Consider the following 20,433-nt stretch of genomic DNA (forward strand, 5'->3'; position numbering starts at 1 on the left):
AAACATTTATCTCCGACGAGAACAACTGAAGGAGAGCACGATGAAGCCCGAGAGAGGAAGAGATGCGTGACGATTGGAAGGGGAAACATCATGTCGGGAGAGAAATCGTTAGAGATAAAGGTTGGGTTGACAGGAGAAAAATCACCAAAGATAATAATATGAAAATTGAAGTTAAAGAGGGGGTGAAATTGAAATTTGTCAAAAAGCTATGAGATGATTGCAAATGGAAAAAAGAGGAGAGTTTGCAATCTCAGACTTGGGAGGGGAATAAATCAGTTTTTTTTAAAACTTGTAAAATATGAGGTTAGGGGGAGAAAAAAATTTCAAAACTTAAGGGTAACCTTAAAATATAAAATTAAATAAAATATTTAAATGATGTTTTTATCTTTGACGGTATTAAGAAAATTTAACAGATGATGAAAATTTAAGTTTTCAAAATTTAGTATAAGAGTTTGGGATTGCACTAAACCTTGCGTGGGAATAAGTCCTTTAGCCAAACAATAAAAAAGAAGCAAGGAAACAAAAAAATGTAGAATAATGACAGCAAAAGTTTTTTTTTAAATGCAGTACAATCACTAGTATACCTTTATATATTTAGTATATATTAAAAATTTTAGTGAAATGACCTTTTTGTTATTTAACCTAATGATAGTTATTAACAAAAATAGATAATGAATAGGTAAATAGGCTTTTTTAAACTAAATGGATGACAAAATGTCATATTCATTAAAGTTCAAATGAAAAATACTCATTGGGCTATTTAATAATACCAATCATATTACTAGATAGGCCGAAGGACTTATTCCCACCCATGGCTTGAAGCATTTTCAAACCTCTATTTATTAAGTTTTAAAAATCAAAATAAACATATCAATTATTACTGATAGTTTATATTGTTAGAGAGAAGGGTAAAAGAGACTTTTTATATTTTTAGTCAAGATAGTTTATATAGTTTATATTGTTAGAGAGAAGGCTTTCTCCTCTTTCTCTCCACCCCCCGATCACCCTTTCTGAGTGACAAAAGATCGTTGTTTCGAAAAATTTGTCTTTCTTGAAGGAAATTTGGAAATTTTTGGTGTTTTATTGCTGTAGAGTTGTTTCAACCTTTCTTTTTTTTTTTTTTTATTGTTTGGATTTACTGGCGATGTTGTAGTTTTTCCAATCAATCAGCGGAGTATCTTTACTCAGTTGGGAAAAAAATTATTTCCTTTTTCATAATACTATAATTGTGAAGATTTGGTCAGCGTGATCGGTCTGGCTCTTGTAACCAATGACAGTTAGAACAGTGATCTTAGGAAGTGCAAGGCGGCGTTGAACTCACCCATCAGATCTCTGTAAAAGACCACTTGGTAAGATTGACGGAGTCGAAGAGAGGAGCCGGAAGTGGGTCGGTGTAGTCCTTGGCTGAATATATATATATATATATATATATATATATATATATATACACACACATAAAATATTAAACTAAAATGAGGGATGGGAGTTTGACAATGCATTAAATCTTGGGCGAGGATAAATGTTTCTACCTGCTGGATGGATAAATAGATAGAGGAGAAAGAAATTTAGATATGATATAAAGATATCAACTTATTGTGTTGTTTGACATGTAGGGCCAACCATGGCATGGGACGAGTGGGGCTGCTGGCCCTTCTTAAAAATATAAAATAATTTTTCACTCGTATTTATTTTAACAAAAGGTGCATTTATATTACTGTTTTAGATTTGACCGTACTCATTTACTTTGGTCAATACGTATATTCAATTAGGCCAAAGGATTGTTTCCCATCTAAGGTATGTTTTTTTTCCAAATTTCATACACCCCCGCCCCAAAACTTTAGACCGTTAGAATTAACTAAGTTTATTAGTCATATTATTTCTCTCTCAATTCTAAAAACTAATAATTTTTCTCTCAACCTAAGTTTCAAAAACTATATTTTTTTTCTAAGATTTCCAAATCTTTAGATCTAATTTTTCCAACGATGACTGACAATCTCCAAGCATTTACTCTTCCTCTCCGACGGCCCCTCCTTTCAACCGTACATCTTCCAACATCGTGTGGTGTTGTCATCGATGAAGACGCCTATGAGGGGAAGACGTCGCACGGTCGGAAAGAGGAGACACCGGAAAGGAAGAGACGTCACTTGAAAATTGCGGTCATTGTCGAAAAATTCAATCTAAAAGTCTTGAAACCCTAGGGGGGAAAATCTTATTTTTGAAAACTTGGGTTAGGAGAAATTGTTAGTTTTCAGGGTTTAGAGGGAAGAATAAAATTAAATTTAAGTTAATTTTTAATATTACAAAAAAATGACAGTTTTGTCTTTAAAACTGTTTTTTTTTAACAGCCTATAAGTAGACAAATAAGATTTTCAAAATTAATGGAGGAGAGGAGAATTTGGAAAAAAAGCATACCTTGGGTGGGAAATAGTCCTTTGGCCATTCAATTACTTAAAATATCACTCAATTTTTTCTAGTCCTATGATGTCATAATTCTGTTATATTTTTTTTTATTTATTATTTTTGAGAAATTATGTGCCCAGTATTAAGTAATTTAACTAATCATAATATTTTATTATATGATTAAATAATTTTAAATTATAAATAAAATAATATCTTATTATATAATAAACTGTTATTATTTATATATAAAGTTTTATATATTATTTACATAAAAATTATATATATTATTTATTAAAATAATTTTATTGTAATTATTAAAGCGTGGCTCATCCTCTTCATTCTCACAGTGTCAAGATATGACCCTGTGTTCAGCAGTTGTTTGTAGTTGTAAAGCAAGCAAGAAATCAGACTCATAATTGAAAAAATCAAGAGAAAAAACAAGGAAAAACAGATAATTCCTAAAATTACTCTTATTATCTTTAACAACGAAATCAGAAAGCGCTCACCAATTTATACAACATAGCAAATCCTCGTCAAATATAACAGGACCCCTTCGATTTAGTACAAAAGAAACAAATTTACTCAATTAGAGCCTTTCGATTAGCCCTACAAATAAACCCCAATTTTTGTTGCCAAAAAGGTTGAATTCGAGCCAAAACAAATTCAATTTGAGTAAACCCAAATTTGAATTCATTTTAAGATATTTGAGTTGTTTGAGTTCAACTCATTTAAGAAAAGTTAAACTCAAATTCAAGTTTTAAGCGTATTTTAATACTGTAATCAAACAAAAAAGATTAAAATAATATTATTTTGATATATATTAATTAAATAACGTTATTTTAATCGATTCGTATAGAATTTTTTTAGATTCGTAAGATTGACAAATTGAATACCTATAAAACTCTAACTTGTTATTATTTAATTCTCAAAATAAAGTTTGAACTCACTTAAATTAAACTTCTTTTTAGACTTATTTTCGATTCAAATCTAACTCTAATTTCAGACAAAAACAAAGAAAACAGAGGAAAGGAGAAATGATATTGTCTTCATCATCTTTGAACTTTTCAGCTCATCCTAATGACAAAACAACACATTTTAAATTCATTCATTTTAAACTGTGTTGACTTGAATATATATATAAAAGGCTTCCCCAATTTATAAAAGATTAATCACCTGAGTTGAAACAACCAACATTTTTCTCAATTAGTAACCAACCATTAAAACATTATATCAAGAACCAACCAGTAGTAACCACCAACCATGACAGTCTTCATATCCTCCTTCAAGACAATTATTCTCCAAGGTAAATATGCATCCGAAGAGAGAGCGTTACTACTAAACTTCATACATACATACATGCATACAACCAAACTTATGCAAAAGTAAAACATAGTTAAAACCTCAACAATCAATATTCATCATAAATATTTATCCCAAACAAGACACAAAATTGTGCAAAAGATGTTCACAAAAATTTAAAACAAAAAAGAAGAATCCAAGCTTAATGTGAGGAAATCATAAATGATAAAAACATCTTAACATCATCAGCCCCCTCACTACCTTCATTGACTATGATCTCTGAAGTCACTCCTCGCCTGCCACTTGCAAAATGTAGAATGAAATGAGTGCTAAACACCCAATAAGTAGTCAACCATTTAGGCACCTTAATTTACTTTTCTTCACTTATTCTTTTCTTTCTTCCTTGCTTCACATATCTTATCTCATAACTTTCGGCATTTAGGAAACTTATCATTTATCACTAAAAATGATGATATTAGATGCATTGCATGCTAAAAATATTTTATAACTTTGAGAACATTTCATAACAAATTTCTTGAAACTTTAACTATTTATGTTGATCAGATAGATTTGGTACCCTAACTATGTGAGCAAACATAAACTAGTGTAATCTCTCTCTTCATGTGCAAAATCTTAGCACTACTAAAACTTTCACCCTACAACGGGTGTGTCCTATAGCAGGTGTGTATGAAATAACTCAAGGGTGCCCCATCACAATAAACTTCAAAAAAAACATTAAAAAAAAATATTAATCATGAGAAAATATGTTTTCTAGGAGCATTCGTAAAAACTCCCTAACTGATGAGATCTAGTCCCACACACATAGCTATATAAACAAGTCTCTTGTAAAACTCGAATTCTCCAACAATTCATGAAAAACATGGACGTGCAACTTTCCTTCAATAGTCTCACGCTAAAAAATGGGTATGTTTTCATGCAATTCATAAATTTGCCCAAGCTACTTTACTTTCATCTCTTAGCTTGTATCATGCTTTCATGTCATTCACACTACAACAAAAAGAGTTTTTAGTGGTATTTATAAATTTCACTATTATTTTTACGGTATTAAGGCAAATGCCATTAAATTTGGTGTTACTATAGGTTTTAACGACAATTATTTGTAGACCTAATATAAATACAAAATAAACACCAGTAAAAGTTCAATAATGTTATGACATTTATTTATGACATTAGAAATGTCGTTGAATTTAATTTTCTTTTTTTCCAAAAGTTAGTTAATATACAATTTAATGGTATTTACAATTGCTGCTAAAAAGTTAATATCATAATTTAAACCAACATTTGCAATTACCACTAAAAGATGACTATCATAATTTACATCGGTATTTGCAATTATTACTAGAGAATAACTATTATAATTTATAATTGTCATTAAAAGTTCTTATCATAATTTGTATCAATATTCATAATTGACATTAAAAACTCAAAAGTATTCTCTTCTCACCAATTATTATGGCATTTAATGTTAATTGTAATAGTCATAACAGTTTTAAAAATTAAAGATGGGCTTTTGTATTATTTTTAATTATTAATAAAATGTAGAACCATATATGTATAACTAACAATGAAGTGATTGATTCAAACTTCAACTTTTTGTTATAAATAACTAAAATTACATAGTGTCAAAAAAATAAAAAATTTAGGTTCCTCAAAAATAAATTTTGTTTAATAAAAAAAAAAAACAATAGTACTATCAAGCTTATTAAACTCTAATAATTGATGAAATGCAACTTTAAACAATCAACCCATTCATACTATGTAACCTTAGAAAAAAAAAAAAAACACTATAAGTGGTCGATTAAAAAAAAATCTAAAATAAATCAATTCATATTATTTAATCCAAAATGAAACAATCCTTATGATAATATCATAAATGAAACGAGACATATACTAGATAGAAAGATAATGTTTAATAGAGCTAAATATATCTTTCACAATGATATCACATGCACTTCATAAAAAAAAAATTAATATCAAAGTTAGTACCTTATTTTTCAATTTAATGATTTCATTGAATTATTCATCAATATGACTACTTTCAACTACAACCATTATCCCTTTCTATTGTGCATTGGATTGTATAAAGTTGAATAATCCTATTTACAAATCAAATGAAAAAACACTATCAAATTAATGAAAAACAAGAATGCTAGATTGCAAATTCATACTCTTCAATGTTTGAATCGACGAAGAAACGAATTGACGAAGATGAGCATTTTCGTCGATTCTTTTGGAATTGATGAAGACTCGTATCTCCATTGATTCATCTAGAATCGATAAAGATGAGTCTTCGGTGGGTCATTTGGAAGCTTCGAAGGTGGCCGGTGAAATGGCGGATTGAAGCTCTTTCTCTGATGGTCGGAGAGCCTCTAAAAAATAAACCCTAAGTTTTGGGCGGACAAATGTTACTTTTAAAAATTAGAAAATTTTAAACAAGGGAAAATTTATTAATTTTTTAAAACGGTAAAGAAAAAAAAATAAATTTTATATTATTTTGATATAATTAATGAAATAACTATTTTATCTTTATTTTTTTAATAAAAGTTAATTCATATATGAGATTTCAGATTTTTTAAACTTTAAAAATATGATTTTAAAAATACACTAAAATTTGAGGATAAAATAGACTTTTGACCTATTATAAATAAAAAATTTATTTTTAAAATATTACTAAAACATCTAAACTTTCACTCTCGTACATTGAATACATCCCATTTGACCCTCAAGCTTCCTCACAACAGTTAACACAGTGTGTTACTGAACCTCCCTGCATAAATAAACATAACTACAACTGAACCAGCAACAGGCAAGGAATTTAATACCCATCAAGATTCCTTAGTTGTCAGTTGATAGGACCCAGAGCATTGGCCACAAAGCAAAGAAGCATGATGAACCAAACGCGTTCCAATTGGCAAACAGCAGACAAGGACATTCTGACAAGAAGAACGTGCCTTCATGCTATGTGAAATTATTGCTGAGGCCCAGAATGTGACTGGAATTCGAAACGGCAAAATAAAGATAAACTTTAATGGTGCAGACAAAATGCTTTTGCAAAGTGTCTCCAATCAAGCCAATTCGATAGAAGAAGCTAGAAAGTAGCCGACATCGAGATTGCCTTTCTTTGTGGACAGCTGGATGGCAGAAGACAGCAAGGACATCAGACAAGGACCTTCGCAACTATTGTCCGAAGAAGTCGAAAGTGGGTTTGATTGTTTGTATGAGGCCAAAGAACTATTTTCCGTTCATTCCATGTATGCTGATTTTTCTTTTTTTTTTAAATTAATTTTAAAAATCTTATTAACTTAATCATAAATAATTATTATTTTATCTAAAATATTAAAAATAAACTTAAATTTTATTTTATTTTCTCTCCTAAACCAAAAAAACTAATAATTTTTCTCAATCCAAATTTTCAAAAACAATATTTTTTTTTCTAGGGTTTTTAAACTTTCAGATTGAATTTTTCTAATGACAACTAACAATCTTCAAACACCTACTTTTTCTCTCTAGTGCCTTCTCCTTCTAGTAATACATCTTCCGACATTATATAACATCGTCGTCTATGAAAACGACGCGTCTGTATCAAGACGAAGACAAATCATCTTTGTCAAATTATCTCGATAAAGATGTGTCGTCTTCATCGACAATGATGTCACACGACATCGGAAGATATATGACCGAAAGGAGGAGGTATCGAAGAGAAAGAATAGGTGTTTGGAGATTATCGGTAGTCGTCAAAAAAATTGGATTTGAAAGTTTGAAAACCCTAGGAAAAAAATATAGTTTTTGAAAAATTTGATTGGAGAAAATTGTTAGTTTTTAAGGTTTGTGAGGAAAAATAATATGATTAATAGAGATTTTTAAAATTAATGGAGAGAAACTTAGAAAATCAACATACTCTTTTGGGGGGGGGGGGGGGGGGTGGTTGGGTTGAATTAGGGCCTGCAATGGGCCGGGCAAAACCGGGTTAGATTTGATTGAAAATGGTTAAACTTAATGGGATATGAATTATGTTGTGATAAGGCTCATAAAAATGCAGATCCTGACAGCCAATCTAGCCCACTAAATACGGAAGCTAAGGGCACTATTGTATTTTTGTGTATTTTTGGGTTGATGGACCTGTAAAAATACATTATTTATTCTTTTAATTTTTTAAATTTTTTATTTATTTTGGATTATATAAAATTAACTTGCGGGGCTTTTTGTCAAACCTGACACAAACTATTTTTTACAGGTTTTTACATGACCAAGACTTTTGTAAGTCAAGCCAAGATTAATAGTGTCCAAAAAATGGATCGATTCAATCCACATACTAGCATAGCACACTACCAAGCTTCAGCTCTATTTTGATTAGGTACCCTCCATTATAGACCAATTGTCACAAGTTAATCGATTTTATAGCGCTTTTTTTAAAGCTAAAATTCGAAGCTAAGTCAGCCTCCTCAACCCTAAGTATGCAATGGAAGTAATTAAGTATAACATTTGGAGTAAAATGAGTTAGGGAAAATAAGACCAATAGAACACAACGAAAAGAGTAGCAAAAGAGTGTATTGGAGCTGTTTTTCTATTACTTGTGAGTTGTGTGAACAGTATTCCGTAGTTTTGGGCAGGAAAGAAAGAAAGAAAGAAAGGAAGAAGAAAGAAAAGAAAGGAAAGGAAAGGAAAGGAAAGGAAAGAAAGGAGAAAAAAAAAAAGAAAAAAGAAAAGAAGAAAAGAAAAAAGAAAGAAAAGCAAGAAAATGAATTTGGGGCTCAAGATTTAGGGGTCGTCCCAAGAGTAATGTCTGGTGAGTTATGAATAAATTTAAATGGAAGCAAAATTAGTAAGATATAAGACTCGTATGCATGCTATAAACTATGAGGGGGCATTTTACACTACACCGCCCATAGTAGGGTACGTCCGCAGTAGGACACATCCGTAGTAGGACATAGACCCCTAGTAGGGTCCGCTCGCAATAGAGCATGCTCGCAATAGAGCTCAATTCAGATTCAGAAATAGTGTAGTGAAAGAAAAAGAGTTTGAGCTTAGAAAAATGTCAAATCCCTATAGTTAGCTTCCAGAACGTATCAAATAGACACCAGATGGGACAAAGTATGACCCAAATAGTAAAGAGTGAACTAAATTACCCTCTCAATCTCTTAAAGAGGTTAAGATGTGAGGTTGAGTCCCAAAAGTGAGTTAGAACAGGAAAAAAAAGATAGTTTACTTGATTTTTTCCCCTTACTGAGTGTTCTTATCACTCACTCCCTTTTCTTTCCTGATTGCAGGTACAGGTGATAGAAGTAGCTGCGAGGCAGGGTCAGGTCAGCGTAGGTAGATCCGGCTGGAGCAGGTTATCTCTGGTTTATATTACATGCATATAGTGACATGTTCTTATCGACTTTTGACTTTTTGAGATTATGGTATAGTTACATATGATTACTCCCTGTTTTCATATGCTTTCAGATGAGTTTTCATATGAGTATATACATCTTTTGTTCTCTTCCAAATTTTCAGTTTTCTTGGAATACTTCCTAAACACTTTTAATGATGCGTTTATTTTAAAGTATTTTTTTAAAAAGAAAAAAATAGACGCTCCGAATATTAATTCGTAACATTTCTCCTTTGATGGGTAGTACTTTTAGGGAGGGATGTTACATACAAGCCTATAGATAATCCTGTGTCAAAAGGTGATTTGTTAAGCCAAAATTTGTGTCCAAAGACTCAAAACGAAAGAGATGAAATGTCTCTAGTACCTTATTCAAGTGTGGTTGAAACTCTCATGTACGCAATGATGTGTACTTGTCCCGATATATGCTTTGTTGTCAGGTTGGTTAGTCGATATCAATCGAATCCAGGAAGAGAACATGAAAAGTTGTCAAAAGGATATTAAGAAATCTAAAAGGTACTATAGATTACTGTTTATGTTATCAAGGAAAATATTTACGTATCGTTGGCTATTCGGATGTCGATTGGGGTGGTGATTTAGACCAATGTAAATCAACTTCTGGTTATGTTTTCTTACTCCAAAATGACGCCATATTTTGGAGCAGTAAGAAACAAACATACATAGCCTTATCCACAATGGAAACAGAATTCATAGCATGTTCTGCTACTGTGCAAAAAGCTGTTTAGTTAAAAAGATTTTTTGATAATTTGGATATACTGGACGCAACAGTTGGTCCTATAGTTGTGAATTGTGATAATCAAGCTGCGATAGCTTTCACAAAGGATCCCAAATTTCACAATAGAACCAAACATATCGATATCAGATATACTTTATCAGAGACATTATTTCGAAGAAGGAAGTGATGGTACAGTATATTTCTACGTGTAATATGGTTATTGGTCCTTTAACTAAACCAATTTCAAGAGATGTATATCTTGCACATATTCAGTCTCTTTGCTTCTGTAGAATATGATAGATAACTTGTTGAGTATATATTGTACTTATAACACAACGTTAGAACATCAAAGAATTTGAATTTATTTTATTTTATTTATGTGTTTGAATTTTTGGTGTTTATGGATATGCACATTGTTTTCGAAAACTCAACAAGATGATAATGTCACACAAGTTTGATTGGCCCTCTCATACGAGCAATCATCTTGGACGTTGAAGAGAGCGTACAAATATGAGACATATTTCTTAAGATTGATACTACTAAGAGAGCGTACTTAGAATATGAAAATTGCTCAAGAAACGTATTATTAGATATGTCGTGTTGATGATCAATTAAGATGAGGTCATGACTTGATGAATTTGAAAATGACTGATTTGGATTTTCCACATCCAAATAACTTGTGAATGTTAGATGTGAGTTCTTAATTAATAAGGATACCTACAAGACTGGAGAGATGATTAAGAACTCAAGTTAGATGCTGAGTGCAGCGACTGAACTAAGATAAGTACAATGTTGGTAATGGCATTTTGAAAAGATACACATTGTAGCTAGGGCTGGACTCGAGCCGAGCCAGCTCGAGCTCGAGCTCGAGCTTGGCTCGGCTCGGTTCGAGCCCGAAAAGAGCCGGGCTCTGCTCGGCTCAATCGAGCTCGAGCTAGCTCGGGTTGGCTTGATATATTTTTTTTAAAATTTTTTATACAAAACGACGTCGTTTTGATCCATATATATATACAAAATGGTGCCGTTTTGATATGAAAAACGAGTCGAGCCGAGCCGAAAATGAACCGAACTCGAGTCGAGCCGAATTCGGCTCGAATCGAGCTCGAGCCGAACTCGAGCCAGCCATTAAAAAATTGAGCCGAGCCCGAGCTGGCTGCGAGTCGAGCTCGGCTCGAATCCAGCCCTAATTGTAGCACATGATTCATATCATGTGTGCATATATAAGACGATCGTTTGAAGTAGTGGAAGGATGAATCTCTATTCCTTCACTGTGTGAGACTTTACAAGGATTACCTCATACTGGTACCCTTTGACTCTTGTTGTTATTTGATATTTATTCTTAGTATTGTTATCTTATCTTGGAACCTATAACTATGAATGATTCGATCTATGGAATATGATTAGAAAAACAGCTAAATTTAAATTGAAAATTTCGAGTAGAAGAGGAAGACTTATATATTACGTGTGTCCATTGGCCAGCTGATCATGTCACTCATATAGGAGATTGGACTTAATCATGGATACATAGGAATATAACACAATAATAAATGAGAGATTAAAAGGAGCTAGTGTTATCAAGTAAGTTTAGGGTATTACGAGACAAACGCTTTATTATTTTTCGGGTTGAAATGACTATATTATTTCTAATAGATATATAGTAAATTAGCTCCTAAGTGTAGGTTGCTCGCAAGGTCTCACAACATATTTGTCAATATGAATTGCTTTGTTCTGTAAGATGAAAGAGTATTGTGATTCTGATCACCCCATCATGTGTCATAGGAGATATTGGATCCGATCTACCCATGATGGGTTGACCTAATCTATTAGGATTAAAAGGCAAAATTAACTTTTTTATATATGAGAATCACCTTTTTACCTTTGACAGTTATTGAAGTTAACTACCACTTTCCCTTTTAATATAAATAAGCGAAACTTTTATTTGGGATACAACTTTTTACGCAAAAATTACATAACTCTTTTTTCTCTCCAATACTCTATTATTTGGAAGAAATTTTACTAAAAACAAGTAAATCTAGCAAAGTGTGTTGTGGATTTTGTTAGGAGTGCATTGCATCACTAATCATCACCAAAATTTCAGATTTTTAAACCGGGTATGTTTTTTCTATGATCATAGATTTGTGTAATTTCCATTTACAGATTCAATAAGTTTTTAATTATCATCTCATCAATAATCAAACAAACTAAGTAAAACTGAAATGTAAAGGGACAGAAAATGTTTACACGGTTCAACAATAAACATAACTTACATCTGTGAAGTCTTGTTTAATTGACTCAAGTCCACTATGAAATCAAAGTAAAATATGTTACAAACATAAATCTAATATTAACAAATTTACACAGAGTTTGTCTGATTAATTTCTCATAAAACTTGCTGAACTAATATGCAAGAATTTGAGAGAAAAATAAAATTGAAGTGCAGAGTAAGAATAGAAGCTAGTTCAAAACAAATAATATCAACAAAAAAAAAAAAAAAAATGCTTTTCTAGGTTCATCCATGGAGGAAGAGGAAAGCTGGTTAAATATCTAGTTTACAGGAACAAGAAAAAGACATTTGTCCCAATAAAATCATGCACTTAAAAAGGTTATTACAAAACGACGTAAACATTGGCAAGTTTAAAGTAGAAAAACCCATCTGCATTGCGTGTTTACCAGTATTTTTAAAATTAGAGTAATAATCGAATCAGTTATCTTATTAATTTATTATTTAATTTAATGATTTAATTAATTTTTAAATTATAATATATTTCTTAAATGTTATTAAATTTTATTATAGTTTTTAAATATAAATAACATATATTTAAATAAAATGATATAATATCGCTCATCAAACTTTCTCTTATTAAAAAAAACTTATATAAATAATTAACTTATTTCAACACACTAAAATTAATTCAATTAAATTATTCTCTCTAATTAATATTTGTTTATTTTTAATAATAAATATTTAAATTTTAACCAATTAATTAATTATACTCTTTTAATGTTATTCATTATCAATTCGATTTTTCTTCTTTTATAAATATATATATGAGACAAAAACTAATCTTTTTTTTGGTGAACTAGACCAGACCAGGAGCCGGTTTACAATTGAACTAGCTGGTCCCTGGTCCGGTCCAATTTTAATAACACTGATGCTTACAAGATGCACAATATGTGCCCACAAAGTTGATTTGTGTGCACTTAAGCCATGTAAGAGTGTGCGTCAGTGATGCATGGTTCTACTTGACTTGTAAATGTACATTTTTCAATTTTTGCCTATTTTGGTCATAATCTAAGTTATGTCTTGAACAAGTTAATGATTTTAATCTAGTATTTGGTATCATCAAAACATTAGAACTTAACAGAGACATAACCTTTCATAAGTTAAAGTCATCAAGTTCAATAACCAAACACCAGCCAACGGCTAGGTGGCACTTTATCTTTCTCATATTTGATATCCAATAATGATCATCGATAGACATCCAACTTGAGGCAATGAAGAGCAATTTGCCTATCAAGGAATTTGTTTAGAAATACTTACATAAATTTTTTTTTTAACATATGTAACCATAACAAGAAGTTATATTCACCTTTCTAATCAAGATATCTTTGATCTTGTCAATATTTCATTTTAGTTAAGTATAATAGAAACAAACTATTAGAATTTTATTTGAATCATAAATCTTCGATTATCCTGTTTCAAATGTAATTACTCCTTAATATTCATATAAATATGAAATACGAGAACAAAAAGAGAGAAAGGTATAATCATTATAAGATCATAGGAGATATTAGATACAATTATCAAAAAGTCAAAATTTTATCGTATTTATTCTTTATCTAATAGACATAGACTAATAGTTATATCGTGGATGTATACATTATGATGTTGTAGTTAATTTAATTATAAAAATTGCCTATTTGTTTAATTACCTTAATTTATGAATATCTATCGAAATAGAATTACCTTAATTTTTTTGGAAACGGGTAGACGTGTGGGCATTTTTGACAAATCATTTATTCTTAATTGCATTCATGTAATTAATAAAAACTAGGTTAAAATTCATTAATCTAATTAAAAAAATATTTTCCTTTAACAAAAAAAAAAAACTTGGTATTTCTATTATTTCTTTTTCATTATCAATAACCGGATTTATACTATATAGTTTAAAGACAAAAATAACCCTAAAACAATTTTGTATCTCTATGTTGCCAACCACCTTTCCTCCCTAAAACTCAACGTCACCTCCACGAACTCCAGCTAAAAATTCCGAGTCAACTCAGCAAATAACAAGATTGGAACTCAGAAACCCTAGTTTCGTTAATTTTTCCGAAAATATTAGCTTTCTACTTCGGTGTTCGCCAAATCAAAGATGGGTAAGCTAAGCAGGAAGAAGCGCGATGATGACACATCCTCATCGTCTTCCTCTTCGTCTGGCTCCGACGATTCTGATTCTTCTCCTAGAAGGCGGCGGAGACACCGGAAAGAGCGGCAAAGAGGGTATGAGAGGTCGAGGAGGGAGAGGGAGAGGGAGAGGGAGAGGAAGAGAGAGAAGAGGAAGAATAGGGGGCGTGAAAAGGAGAGAAGCAGAAGAAAATTGAGGAGAGAGGAGAAGAGGAAGAGGGATCATTCGTCGACTGATGACGTGTCGAGGTCGGACTCTGAACAAGAGAGCTCTAGGATGGATCCCGAAGAAGTTGTTCGCAATATATTAAGTGAGTTTGCTAACGTTGCAAGCGATTTGAAACAGGTAAAATTTGTACTTCATAAGTTCTTAAAAAAAAAAAAAGAATTTATTATCATCAAAATTGCTTCTTTTCTGCATATTGTAGCTTCTGCAAATGATTGATGATGGGCAAGCTGTTGACATACGAGGAATATCTGAGAGGTCTTTAAGTAAGCGTTTGAAGAAGTTGTTTGTTTCATTGAAGTTGAAGGAGAGTGGAGAAGAAGTTTTTCTAAGGCCAGAAAATGCTTGTCCTGTTTTGGATGTTGTTGGATCCATCATTCAATCTCATATGGAGTCAAAGGAGCAGCAAGTTGATCCTTCTGTGTCTATGGAACAAGCACATTCAGAATTACCTGAGGCTGAAAATATACAAGTAAACGATGATAGTCGCTTGAAGATGCCAAGTCCAAGGGATGACTCTTGTGGTCCGAAAAGAAGGTGATTATATGATTGTGTTACTTGATTTGAAGATCCCAATGTTTAAAGGATTTTGCATATGGTTGTTGTCTGTTTGGCTAGATGGATGTCTCTTTTCTTTATAGGTTGTGCATGTCCAATGAAATGGCTATTTGAATGAGTTGAATTTGGAATGTTTTTAGTTGTTGGAATAGTTGAGATAAGTAGGAATTAGGTCTCATAGACCAGACCTCATGCAGCTTGTGACATAGTTGCAAATGTAAGTTGAAGGCAGTGGTGGATTTGAGCTCGGCTTGAATCCAAAATAGTCAGCTCCAACTTGCTTAAGCTGGTAAGCAGTAATGTTGGAGAAGGTGAACAGTAATGTCGAAGAAGAATCACCGCCAAAGAAAAAGAAAAATTGTCAGCGAAGCAAGCTCCAAAGCTGGCTTTGATCTTGAGCCGAGCTCAAGCTTGACAAGCTGAAATTGTTTTAGCTCGAGTTTGGTTCATTCGAGTCGAATGTACTCGAGTCAGCTCGAAGTTGAGTGGAAGCATGTTTTCTTGGCTGGTTAATAGTAGGAAGCTTTTATACAGTCTCAGAAAATAGGAGATAAAGGGTAGTAGATAATAGCTAGCGTAATAGCCTGCTAAAACATTAAGGTTCATATTTAAGTATTGATAGGTTTATGGCTGTTTGGTGGGACAGTGTGATTTATATATAATAACCAAAACTTATTTCTGTTGCTGCAACATCTTCATTGTGAATAAGCATCAAGTATGATAAAACATCCTGTTCTTGGATCTTGAATTTTTATTGAAATACTAATAAAACTGTTCTAAAACTCATACGTAAAACACTTAACAGTTGATTAAAAGCTACAATGCATGTAAATCCATCACATTTTATATATGATGACTCAGTTGTTTGTTGGTACACATTATGCTCTTTAGAAGTTGCTAAAAGTACTGATTGGTCTTGCTTCTCATTGCAGGGTGATTGGCCCTGAAATGCCATCAGCTGAGTTGCTTGCTGCAGCGGCCAAATTAACTGAAGCTCAAGCTGAACTTAGGTGTATTTCTATATTATTTTTCTTTAGATTCTTCATATATGTACATATGCTTGTGGTTCTTTAGATATAGATTATTTTAGTTTCTACTTTGGGACTTGCTGGTGACAGACAGTGTACACTATTTGTTGTATGAAAAAATACATTCTTGTTGATGTAACTCCAATTTGGTGTTTTCTGACAAATGAATATCAGAGAAGCTGAGTTGGAGGAAGATACTGAACTGTTTGTAGGACCACCACCACCTGCAATGGTTGCTGAAGCTGAATCAGCAAATGAGGCGGAGCGTTTTGAAGAGGTTTTTTGCTTTATGCCTAATGCATACGATTAGATCGCATCATAATTAATACTTTGCAGAGGTTTTATGATCTTATATAAGTATTCTATTTGTTGATTTTTCCATTAAATAGCTCTTTTATATGCATAACTTGTCCTTTTTGTTCATGTTGAGTTGTTAGGTCACAAGAATTATGGGAGTTGATGCTGATTCCCCATATGAGGTGCTAGGTGCAAACCACAATACACTGATTAATAACATAAAGAAAAAGTAAGTCTGCTGATTATCATTTGTTTGAATATAGATTTTACCTTACTATATAGGTACCAATCATGGTGTTGCAACTTGCAAATGTTTTGCTTGGACATAGAAAAAGGGAGCTTCTTCCAAAAGCTTTTCCTGTGATATTCTGATATTTGCGATTTTGTTTCATGATATATCTTCTCCCTTCAACAGCTAGACTGGTTGACACAAGAGTTTTCTTGGTCATGACTTGTGAGTTATAGGTTGCAAATAGTATGTTATATATTAGCCTGCCCCTGGTCTTTGACAATGGCATGATTTTGTCCCATTGTTTTTAGAAAACTTGAATGGAAATAATGCAAGGGTGGTTTTCAGGGAATATTTTCATTGACAATTTCCTTATCAGCAAATTTTTTTCACTATCTAATGTAAGCGTTTCTATGTAACTCTAAGAGTATAGGTAAACAGAAATAAAATCTTGGGAGGTGAATTATACAGCTCAAAAATAATTTTCTGGCAATTTGAGTTTTAATTATTCTATTTGGCATCATGAAAATCAAGTTGCAGACACTTGCCATCATTGTTTTAGTTAATGAACATAATGTTTTGCTCTTACCTAATTTCTCCATCGTATTTGTATGCTTATGAATCTATGCTGAGTGTACAGTGTTAAAGAATTGTTCTGTGATATCACTAGGTACTGGAAGCTGTCTCTTTTGGTTCACCCAGACAAATGTCCCCATCCTCAAGCGCACCAAGCATTCATTATATTGAATAAAGCTTTTAAAGAAATACAAGATCCAGAAAAGGTGAGTTTCCCACGCTGCCCTGGTTTCTGTCTGAAAATAAAGTTGCCTTTGTTTGCTTTAATCTCTTTTATTTTTGTTACATGATTGAGTGATCCTAAATATGCACTGAAGCAATTATATATTTTCTTTTTCAAATTTAAGATGAAAAGAAATGTACAAAAGAAAAATTCCTGGCATGATTGAACACCAATGTGTGGAAAACTGGTTGCAATTCTGATTTAATGTTGGATTAAAATCAAAGTTCAATGCAACTCTGTTGATTGATTTGCATCTATTTCATTGGGTACCTTGTATCATCTTGTTGTGCTATTTGGGAATATTAGAACATGCTGCATAATTCAAGCATACTGCTCTCTCTGGAGCATTGGCGTCTTTATCACTTTCTTTTCTGCACTGGTTTGTGAGCCATTGACATAAAAGGGCTGTCATCTTTTAGTGGATCTGTTGACTTTTATTTGTTGCAAACTTGCAATCTGTTTGTTTAGTGTCTTCTCCTGACTGGAGATTAATTCTTATGTAATGCTCTTATAGAACAAATTGCCTTATGTAAATATATGATATTGCAAATGTGTTTCTTCATTTGTAAATTGACAAATGATTTTTCTCCATTCAAGGGAAAAAATTGCTTGTTTATATTTTATAGTATTTTGAATATAAGGATGGATTCAAGTCAAGCTGGTTGAGGCTTGGTTTGAATGAGCCAAACTTGAGTTGAAATAATTTCAGCTTGTCAAGTTTGGCTCACAATTGATGCTAGTACCAGAGCTCACCTTGCAAGTGTTTTTTTCCTTCTTCTCCAACAATTTTTCTTTTTCTCTAGCGATTCTTCTCCTTCTCCAATGTTACTACCTTGTTGAGCAAGCCAAGCTCAAGCTGGTTGTTCTAGATTCGAGCCAAGCTCAAGCTGGCTCTTGTTTGGGTTCGCTTGGCTCGAATCCACCCTTATTTGAATATATGGTTTCATGAAATCTTTTATTTTTAATCCTGCTTGGTATCATTGCAACTATGTTTGACTTGTTCATATGTTCCTTTTTTCTCTGCTTGTTGTAGCGTAAAGTGTTGGACGAGAAAATTAAACTCAAGGAAGAACAGGAGGCATTTAAGGTTTGCATTTTTTGTTGATGTCTTACACATTTAATTTTGGGAGTGATTTAATGGCTTATATGTAATAAACATGCTTTCTGATTGTCTAGGCTGAGTTGAAAGCAATGCGTGAAGCTGCTCAGTGGAGAAGATTGCAAGGTTAGCTTTTTTGTGCCATTATGGACTGTCTTTTAACTGGTTTTGACATGAAATCTGCCTCTCTCAGTTGTAATGCAAGAAACTCTGTTCTTTTTGCATTATTGCAACAAAACTGGAGGATCCGCTTTCCTGTTTATTTAGGAAAACTTGTTGGTCTAATCAAGTAGTGGCTAGAGGGTACTGGTAAGATGATACAAGATAATGACACTGAATGAAGCGGTAACAGGGTCAAGAAAAAAAATTCTTAAAAGACGACAAAATTGTTGATTTATTGTTTAAAAAGATTCATTGAGGTAATATAAGAAAACCTCATTAGTAAAACCAAGTTTAACTTAAACAATTAGTGTGAGGCTAAAATCTCTAACTTCCTTAGGTAAAGGATTCTCTGAAATGCATAATGAAATTTTTTTTTTTTTTTATCCTGCATCACGTGATCCCTGTACCATGTTGGTACTGGCAGTGCTCTTTGTATGGTTTAAGTAGTTTCAATTGATGATGATAAATTACCACATTTTGAATTTGTGGACCGATGATACTTTTGATTGTATATATTTTAGCCTAAAGCTCTGTACATAAATAAATCTGGCAGGTATATCAATGGAGGGTGATGATGAGCTCTTGGCAGAAGTCGAAGTTAAAACAGCACCAAAAAGGGATGAATGGATGACAACACTACCGCCTGAGAGAAAAGTAAGACATTTCAGTCTTTCTATTGCCTTGCAATTATTGTTCTGTGATTTGAATGACTACTTCTATTAACTGCCAATTTCTTTCTTCTCAGCCTGGCATGACTATGCAATCAACAAAATTCAGCAAGGGCACTAAAGAAGGTCGGGGTGACACCAGTGTCTGGACTGATACCCCTTCTGAGAGAGCCCAGAAAGCTAAGATGAAGTAGGAATTTCTTAATGTTCAGAATGCATTCATTTGCAATAAATTATTCGTTCTGCTTACATTTCATGTTTATAATTTTACTAATGTGTCATGTGCAGCTATTTGGAAGCATATAATGCAGCTTCAGAACTTGCTTCAAATGAACAAGAAAAGAAAAGGTCAAGTGCAGATGCAGATTTGGTGGATAAATACAATAAAGAGAAGCGCTCAAAATCATTGGTTCAAAAGCATCAAGAAGAAGCTCTAAGTCATTCAAAGAAAAAGTCCAAACAGCCGGCACAAAAAGAAGAGTGGGTTGGCCAACATCCATGGAAGCCTTGGGATCGTGAGAAGGACCTCTCTGCAGGGAGGCAAAATGTAAAACTTGATTCCGAAAACATGGCTCAGGGTTTAACTTCCCGGTTCTCCTCAGGAAATTTCCAAAGGAACTTCCTCTAGGCCATGGATGGGTGGCTTGCACAGGAGTCTTTCCTGGAAATATACCCCAAAATAAGTCATTTATTCAAATGAAATTTGCAGGTTCATATCTATTATATATAACTTCTGTTATAATCTCATTTCTTTTAGCATTATATTTTTGAAAAATATCAAGGTAGATGATAAGGAATCTCAATCTTTACGATCAGTACTGTTGTAGTTTATAACCTCTCTAGTTGATGTGTGCTGTAAATGGCAAAACATTACGACTCAAAACTATTACCTAAAACATTATTTCAATAACAAAAACCCTTGTATTGTATTTCTCTTTTGGGTATATTTATGTTTACGCGCCTTTAAATATACAAATAGATATATAGATAATATGTTATCATATGATTGAATGTTATTTTAATTTTAATTAAAATCATTCAATTATATAATGATATATTATCTGTATATGTTGTGATACTCAAGGATAAAAGAAAATGTCAATACTAACCTTGTAGAAAGGGGGAGTATATTTTCTCT

The 20,433-nt window shown here is 32.4% G+C and overlaps 1 protein-coding gene across 1 annotated transcript; it reads left to right on the forward strand.

Moving 5' to 3' along the window:
• Positions 1 to 14,029: 14,029 nt before the first annotated feature.
• On the forward strand, positions 14,030 to 20,224 carry LOC123229989 (DEAD-box ATP-dependent RNA helicase 42). Its single transcript, XM_044656067.1, has 11 exons — positions 14,030 to 14,575; positions 14,658 to 14,992; positions 15,946 to 16,023; positions 16,216 to 16,318; positions 16,479 to 16,567; positions 17,238 to 17,349; positions 18,400 to 18,453; positions 18,543 to 18,591; positions 19,181 to 19,281; positions 19,373 to 19,485; positions 19,584 to 20,224. Exons 1-11 carry the CDS (start codon positions 14,198 to 14,200, stop codon positions 19,921 to 19,923), a joined length of 1,752 nt encoding a protein of 583 aa, XP_044512002.1. The 5' UTR covers positions 14,030 to 14,197; the 3' UTR covers positions 19,924 to 20,224.
• Positions 20,225 to 20,433: the final 209 nt, after the last annotated feature.

Source organism: Mangifera indica, chromosome 11 (assembly GCF_011075055.1).
Source record: "Mangifera indica cultivar Alphonso chromosome 11, CATAS_Mindica_2.1, whole genome shotgun sequence".
NCBI lineage: Eukaryota > Viridiplantae > Streptophyta > Magnoliopsida > Sapindales > Anacardiaceae > Mangifera > Mangifera indica.